We start from the raw sequence: 8,448 nt of genomic DNA on the forward strand, positions 1-8,448 counted from the left end.
ATGATGCGACCCACTCTGGCTCAGAACTACCCCCGCAGCGGCTTCCCCCTGGAAGGTAAAGATCAAGACCCAGAACAGGACTGTTTTTAAAGTTCGGCCGAGAGATTGTGGGCCTCAATGCACACACGCACCAAGGGCTATTAAAAACATCAACGACATTTTATAGTAAATATCCATAAGTCCTGTCCATCTCACAGGGTTTTATTTCGGGCATACTTTTGTCTGTCTAACATTATAGTTGAAACGCAGTGTTCGTATCGTTGTTTTGCATTCATTTCAAACATTTCTCTGAGAATCATTGCACTATTAGAGAAGATGTGTTTCAGGGGGTTTTATAAAAAAATAATGTGTAGGCCTAATGCGTATTCATACAGTTGAGATGTTTTGACATAGTTATTAATTTAGATTGTATGTAGGGCCTATATGTTGGCATTGTTGATCTAATCCTAGCCTTTAGATGGAAAAAAAACGAATACGTTTCAGCTCAGTATTTCTATTAGCTTAATTGTGTAAATTATTATAAGCAATTTAGCTTTAATCTATACATTTTAAGTTGCCTAATTGTTGTTAGCCCTAAATATGAATTGGAAATTATTTTGTGCAATTTTATCTGAAAGTACATTTATCACCATTTTATTTTAATCATAATTGAAGTCGTTAATGTGTTATATATACATCATAACTTGCATTGCATTTCACTGTGATGTGGCATGTGAATGATAGGTGATTCTTTGACATAGGCCTACACTATTGTCTTTACATCCAGTGTCCACCCCGTTGGGTCAAGGCCGGGTAAACCAGCTGGGGGGAGTTTTCATAAACGGCAGACCCCTGCCCAACCACATTCGTCATAAAATCGTGGAGATGGCCCACCACGGCATCAGGCCGTGTGTCATCTCCCGGCAGCTACGGGTGTCCCACGGCTGCGTGTCCAAAATCCTTTGCCGGTATCAAGAGACGGGCTCTATACGACCCGGGGCTATCGGTGGAAGTAAACCCAAGGTATGGAAGAATATAGGCCATACGCAGCGCTGAAAGGCCTCCCATTAGTGCAGTGGTGTGAAGTAACTAAGTACATTTACTCAAGTACCGTAGCCTACTTAAGTACAATTTTTTACTTAACTTGGGTATGTCCAATTTGCTGTATAGGCCTACTTTTACTACTCCTCTATATTTCAGAGGCAAATATTGAAGTTTTACCCCACTAATTATTCAACCACTTTAGTTACAGTTACTTTGTATATTTTGATTATTATTACAAAACATACATTAACCACTTCAGCCCTATACATTTCGGCCATATAGCCGAAAATAGCCGATCTACAAACTCACAATGGTGCATTGTGATGCATTGTGAGCTTGTAGATCTGCTATTTTCCAAAGATTTTTTATTTGAAAACTCGTGAAACAGGACATTCTGCATAATGAGTACTTTTGGTACTTTAAGTACATTTTGATACCAATACTTTTGTTCTTTTTACTCAAGTAACATTTTGAATTCCGGACTTTTACTTGTAACAGTTGTACAAAATGTGGGTATACTTTTTCCACCACTGCCAAAGAGAATATTAGAAAATACATGGCTATACTTCACCCTATATATAAAAGTAAATAAAATTACATTTTCTGGTCTTTAAAGCAGGGTACGACGCCGGACGTAGAGAAGAGAATTGAGGAGTTCAAGCGCGACAACCCGGGTATGTTTAGTTGGGAGATTCGGGATAAATTACTGAAGGATGGGATATGTGACCGGAACACCGTTCCATCAGGTAAAAAAGAGGCAGAAGTATAGGGCCTACATTATAGGTCAGTGGTTCTCAAAGTGGGGTCCGGGGACCCTCAGGGGTCCTTGAAAAAGGGTTCAAGGGGGTCCCCAGCAAAATGAGTTAACATAACATAAACAAATCAGTTCAACCACGAAACCCTATTTCGGCTGTTTGAAAATAGCCAATCTACAAGCTCACTTGCGCTTGCAGCTATTAGAAAAATAGAAAAAACGTGAAAATAGAACATTTTGGAATATGTTTTTGAAACATTTTAACAACACAAATTTTATGTTGTCCCATAGCACAACATATTTTTCAGATGGGGGTCTGCAGCCAAATAGTAGGCTACATATTAATTTGGGGGTCCTTGACATGAAAAAGTTTGAGAACCACTGCATTAGGTCACACAGTCCAAGTACTTTTCCTGTGTGTGTGTGTGTGTGTGTGTGTGTGTGTGTGTGTGTGTGTGTGTGTGTGTGTGTGTGTGTGTGTGTGTGTGTGTGTGTGTGTGTGTGTGTGTGTGTGTGTGTGTGTGTGTGTGTGTGTGTGTGTGTGTGTGTGTGCATGCATGCGTGTGTGCCTGCGTGCGTGTGTGTGTGTGTGTGCGTGCAGCCAACCAGGCTGGCAGCATATAGTTGGTCATCCATCATCATTTTCATCGTCACCACCATCGTCATCATCATTTCATCTATTAGCCTTCATCATTAACTATACCTGACCGCAGAGATCAACAAGTCAGCCTGTCATAAACCCCGCATTGTGGACAGCACACACAGTGACGTTTATGATCCCCTAGTCCCAAGCCAAGAAATCACTTGAAATGTTCTCCCTCATTAATTAATGGAGGCTATACAAGCCAGTGGAGACTTTTACTTTACTTTTTTTTTGCACCATAGGCTATCTAATAGACAGTTAAAATGTTTCAAAATATTCCAAATATTTAACAATTTTTTCAAGATTTTTTGAAAATAGTAGATCTCATTGTAATAATTTTAGGCCAATAGGTATTGGCTACACATTTTGTGTAAGCTAATTTGCTTTCGTTGACATTTGCTCAGTACAATTAATATAATAGCCTCTCCTACGTGACTTTCATGCTTTTCTATTTTCTTCATTTTTTCCCGAACTCAGTGAGCTCCATCAGTCGCATCATGCGCAGTAAGTTCGGAGGGAAAGGAGAGGATGACGACGATGAAGAAGAAGACATGGAGAAGAAAGAGTTGGAGGACACGGATCGCCGGGCCAAACACAGCATCGAAGGCATCTTAGGAGACAGATGTGAGTCAACTGATTGAGCTACATTTATACTTCATCGCACGACGGCGTCGCTTGCCGGAAAAACAAAAAAAACTTTTCGTGATGCTATAGCTTGAAGATGTGCTCTTGGCAAGCGGCAGCGTCATGCGACGGAGTATAAATTATACATTAGAGCAGTGGTTCTCAACCTGTGGGTCGGGACCCCCAGGGAGGTCCCCTCATGATTTGGTGGGGGGGGGGGGCAGATGACAGTGACATTTTAAGGACTTTTCAGACCTTTTTAATACCTAAAATGAAGTGGGCGGTGTCTTGCTAGCTAATCACAATACTGAATGGAGTCAACCAATCATGTACAAAATAGAAATACATTTATTGAAACACTCTTTATGATGGAAGAAACCATAACTTAAAAAAAGAAAGAATGAAACAAAAGAGAGAAAAAGTCCATTACTGCATCAAAAGTAATCAACAAACTATACTATACAAACTGGTCAAACATTGGCCAAATTGTCAAATAATATAAGAAAGAGGTAAACATTTAGAAAATAGCAGATCTGATCCCACAGTGGAACCTATTCAGATTAAATATAATGGCTCAACTCCTACAATTCCAAGTGCTTGTCAGGGGTGTGGGGTCCCCTGTTCAAATAATATGATTATTTTGGGGGGTCACGGCCTGAAAAGGTTGAGAGCAACTGCATTATAGTAAGTAACTGAGTTTGTTTGTGCTTTAGATTGGAAACGTTTGCCCTTCCAACCTGTTGCTTGTGTCCCGTCTTGCGCATCAGTGCGATCGGTGACGAACGTGCGTGATTGTGGAGTTTTAAGGTGGTGGAGGTGAGAGAGATTGGTTGTTGTGTTTTGTCTGTGTTTTTGCGAGCAGTTGTAGCGGTTGTAAAGTTGTTGGATGCGGATGAAGCGTATATAGAAGAGTGTGTGAGCTCCTTTGTCGGCGCGCCCATAAAGTGCGCTCGTTTGTTTGGCATTCTTTATCGACCATCATATCTCTCCGGCTAATGCTTTTCCCATGAGGCCTTACCGTAAATCAAACAGCAGGTGATGGCTTTTTGCGGGAAGTGAAGAATGCGTGCGTGGGCGCGTGTTTGTGTGTGTGTGTGTGTGTGTGCGCGTGTACACTTTGTGTGTGAGAAAGAGAGAAGAGAGGAAGGGGAAAGAGTATGAAGTGCAAACTAACTAACTTCTATGCACTCTTTTTTTGTATGGTCGTTTTTTTGTAAGGAATAGGCCTGTATACATCAATACATAATTATTATTAAAATAAATAAAGATAAAATGGTGGTACCTAATATGATCGTTTGTTTCATTAATTTAGAGAATCCTGTGCAAGCTATTGAGATCAATTTATTTTTATTCCCAATGTAGGAGGCCAGGCCAGTTGAAAAAGCTGTATATAGGCTACTGTCCCAGCAGAAAGGTTATGGATCAGCTGTGTGCGTCCAAGTGGAAGGTGTGCAAAAAAACTCTTTCGTTGTGTACAGCATCAGGCCCCAAATAATCATATTTGAACTGGGGACCCCCCATTTCGTTAGACTTCGTTCTTCACAATTTTGGCCTCTTTCTTATATTATTTGACAATTTGGCCAATATTATACAGTAGTTTGTTTGGGTTAGGGATTACTTTTGATGCAGTATTTGGTCTTTTTTTTTTAAAGGGTCTTAAAAGTTCTTCAATTGTCACTTCACTGTCAACCCCCCCCCCCCAAAAAAAACCTAGGGGTCCCGACCCACAGGTTGAGACACTGGGCTACACTACAGTCTCCAGAACAGGACAGTACAACGAATTGGAGGAAGAAGAGCGAGGCACAGGCCGGGACAGTTTGACAAGACAAAACGTCCCCAAATGAGTTGATCAAACATTTGTATAAGAGTCCCATCCCTCACAAAGGCGCACAACAATCGGACACTTGAGGATGAACTTGGGAGACAAAGGGCCGAGAGTCTATAGAGGCTCACGCTTCGGTTACGCACGGACAAAGGGCCGCAGCTCCCAGGCAGCTTGGTCGCCATAAAAGAAGGCAACCTGTTTATAATTCAGTCCGGAGGAGAAAAAAAAGAAAGTAGAAAAGGAGAGAGGAGAGCTCCTCCAGACAAAAGCCCGAGAAAATACATTATGAGGCAGCAATGAAGGATGAATTATTCAGGGAGCGCCAATTGCCTCGCTGCAGTTTTATAGAGAGCGTTCAACTAGAGAGAGATTGGGGCCATTTTCACCTACAAAATGTCTCTTTGCGGGTCAACTAGAGCAGTGGTTCTCAGCCTGTGGGTCAGGGCCCCGAGGGGGGTCCCCACATTTTTTGGGGGGTTTACAGATTACAATTTAAGGACTATAAGAGCTTTTTAATACCTAAAAAATAAGAAGAAGAAAAAGATAATTACTGCACCAATCAACATTGATTGGTCAAATTGGCCAAATTGTCAAATATCCTAAGAAGGTGGCAAACATTTTGAAAATAGCCGATCATTGTGAGCTTGTAGATCTTCTATTTTAACAATATTTATCTGTGGAACAGAGTCAAATTAAATTGGAATGCCTGAGCTAGAGGAACCGGCCGCTGTTCACTATGACCATTGGAAGTCTTTGAAATCGACTGACGCAGGCAGGCATTCCTGCCTACCCCCCCCCCCCCCCCACACACACACACAAGGTAGCGTATTTTTGTAATTTTTATATATAGCCTAAATATTTCACTGTTGGCATATTTATTAATATTTTTTTTTAATGAATTGCATAAAAACGAATACAAAAAAATATTTTAATGATTGAGGTGTAGGCTAAACATGCAAATTAAACATCAGTTCAATCAGCTTCTTAATTCGGACTTAAACACAACATATTCATTGATTAATAATATTAATATTTCCATTCTTATAGCCTAATTAAGATTATACGTGTGTACACAATAATAACAATAAGCCTATAACTCTGATAAGGTCACATGTTGGCTTTGAAGAACGAATTCTAAAAATAGGCCCTATATAGGCCTATTCCAAAATGCCGTCATCGTTCAATGCAGCCTATTATTGATTGTTTGATGAGACCCCGTCGTGCCCTCTTGAACATTAATAATGTCTTCTAAACGACATGGATATTGTGCTGTGTCACATTTAATGATGGAGGAACTGTATTAAAGAGTGCTCTGGTGAAAGGGGACCAATGTTCTCCCCCGAGAGGAGAGGAGAGCGGAGCGGCTCCATGGCCCCGAGCGGAGCTCCACAATGGACCCTCACCCTCACCCTCACCATCACACACACACACACACACACACACACACACACACACACACACACACACACACACACACACACACACACACACACACACACACACACACACACATCATGAGCGCTGCTCCAACACATGCACTCACCCTCTCCAAAGCTCTTCAAGCAGATTAAATCCACTCTTTTATTTCATCCCGCTTTCATCTGGAGAGCAAGACCGCCCCTCTGTCCTCCCCACCTCTCTCTCTCTCTCTCTCTCTCTCTCTCTCTCTCTCTCTCTCTCTCTGCATGTCTCCCCCTGACTCTCTCTCTCTCTCTCTCTCTCTCTCTCTCTCTCTCTCTCTCCCTCTCTCTCCCTCTCTCTCTCTGCCCGCGGCACACACACACACACACACACACACACACACACACACACACACACACACACACACACACACACACACACACACACACACACACACACACACACACACACACACACACACACACACACACACACACGTGCGCGCGCGCGCGCGTGCTCGTTTAATATCTGGAGCTCATCCTCCAGAAGCGCATGGGCAAAAAACAACAGAAAGCTGTCTGTGTCGGACTTTGTGCCTGTGTGAGATACATACCTGTGCATTTCATTATAGCCTAAAAGGCCAGTTGATCTGGGGTCCGGGGACCCCTATACTATACTTGGTTCCAGGGGGTTCCAGGGGGTTCCAGGGGTTCAGGGGGTCTGGGTCCCGAGACAAATATGTTAATGTAGCATGAAAACCAGTTTCAAAACTTAAACAAGCTCACAACAATTGCATGAGATGCTTTTTGAGCTTGTAGATCTTCTATTTTCAAAAGAATCTTGAAATAAATGTGAAAAATTTGGAATATATAACATTTTAACAACCCTAATCTTGGTCCCTGCACAAAATCTTTTCAGATGGAGGTCTTTGATATGAAAAAGTTTGAGAACCACTGGCCCAGGCCTAATGGCCTGTATATAAATAAGAATATTTCGTTGGATGTCATCTCTTTATTAAGGAAATTAAAATCGTTTTTTTTTTCTTTCAACCAGCCATGTAAAATGTCACACAACAAGGGATAACATTCCCTTGTCATTAATGTCGCTATTCAAAGTGTTGGTTTACAATCATTCAAATTGTTTGTCTTAAACCTGCCAAGGGGCTTCTTTCTTTCAGCCAAACAACTGAATTAAATAGAAAAGCATTGCTGTTTGAGGGTGGAGAACTGGCTCTGCCTTTAGTCTTTTTAAATCAAATTGTGCCTTTGATAAAAGGCCGCTCAGTAGTTCAAACCAGTGTTGCCCGCTCCGCTTATTTATTATAAACAACTTTGGGCTTGTTTTTCTGTAAAGTTGCTTGTAAATATTTGCTAGTTGCGGGTTGCGTTTTTTTGTGCTTGTTTCTAAAGTGCAGTTGCTTATTTTAAAGTCAAGGAGCCCCACATTAATATGTATTTTTCCACGGACTCATAGACCTGGTTGCTTATTTCTCTGGCAAAATCTGGCAACGCTGGTTCAAACAATCTGGGACAGTCGGAAAATAGCCTATAAGCGAGGAGGAATGAGTTGGGTAGGCCTACTTACCGCGATTATGAGGAATTACAAAATCAAATCAACCTTTGGTGTCATTTTGAAACAAGGCTAAATTTGGATTTTATTTTAGAACCCGCAAGAAGAGCACTTTAAACCTATTATGCAACATATTATCTACAAGCTCACAACAAGCCCACAACGGGTTGGATGCAACTCATTGAGAGCTTGTAGATCTGCTATTTTCAAAAACCCTCGCAATAAAACGTGGAATATTTGTAATCTCTTTTTGAAACATTCCATCAACAATTTTTCCAAAGCACACTCATAGCCTTTTTTAACAAACTTGCAGTTTAATGCAGGACAACATACATTTTGTAAATATTAGAGAGAACTACTGGCATTTGGAAGTTGTTCCTCCATGCCTCCTTAAAAGTCCAAACATCAGACTATAATTAACCCTGGAGGCAAAAGTTAACGATTGATAGACTTGGAGAGCCATTGGCCCCGCCCCTTCTCTACCGTCATATTTTCACAGTGTATCTTTACTGAGGCTGCTTCGTTAAGTGAAATTAGTCAGATGATACAGAGAAGCCTTGTTGAAGGCCAACACGTTTCCATTTAGGCTGTTCGTGCACTGCATGTGCA

At 41.4% G+C, this 8,448-nt stretch overlaps 1 protein-coding gene across 2 annotated transcripts in view; it reads left to right on the forward strand.

Annotated features, from left to right (window-relative positions):
• Positions 1-8,448, forward strand: part of pax3b (paired box 3b) — a gene marked incomplete at its 5' end in the record, with an annotated part of 34,215 nt that continues 25,767 nt past the window's right edge. Inside the window, 4 exons of one of the 2 annotated variants that reach the window (XM_080427923.1) lie at positions 1-55; positions 767-1,002; positions 1,640-1,769; positions 2,898-3,044. In XM_080427923.1, coding sequence (XP_080284049.1) covers positions 1-55; positions 767-1,002; positions 1,640-1,769; positions 2,898-3,044 — 568 coding nt within the window. The remainder of the gene's footprint in view (positions 56-766; positions 1,003-1,639; positions 1,770-2,897; positions 3,045-8,448) is intronic. The other variant, XM_080427924.1, reaches the window with a different exon arrangement.

This window comes from Gymnoscopelus braueri, assembly GCF_963280865.1.
Source record: "Gymnoscopelus braueri genome assembly, chromosome: 5".
NCBI classification, from domain to species: Eukaryota; Metazoa; Chordata; class Actinopteri; order Myctophiformes; family Myctophidae; genus Gymnoscopelus; species Gymnoscopelus braueri.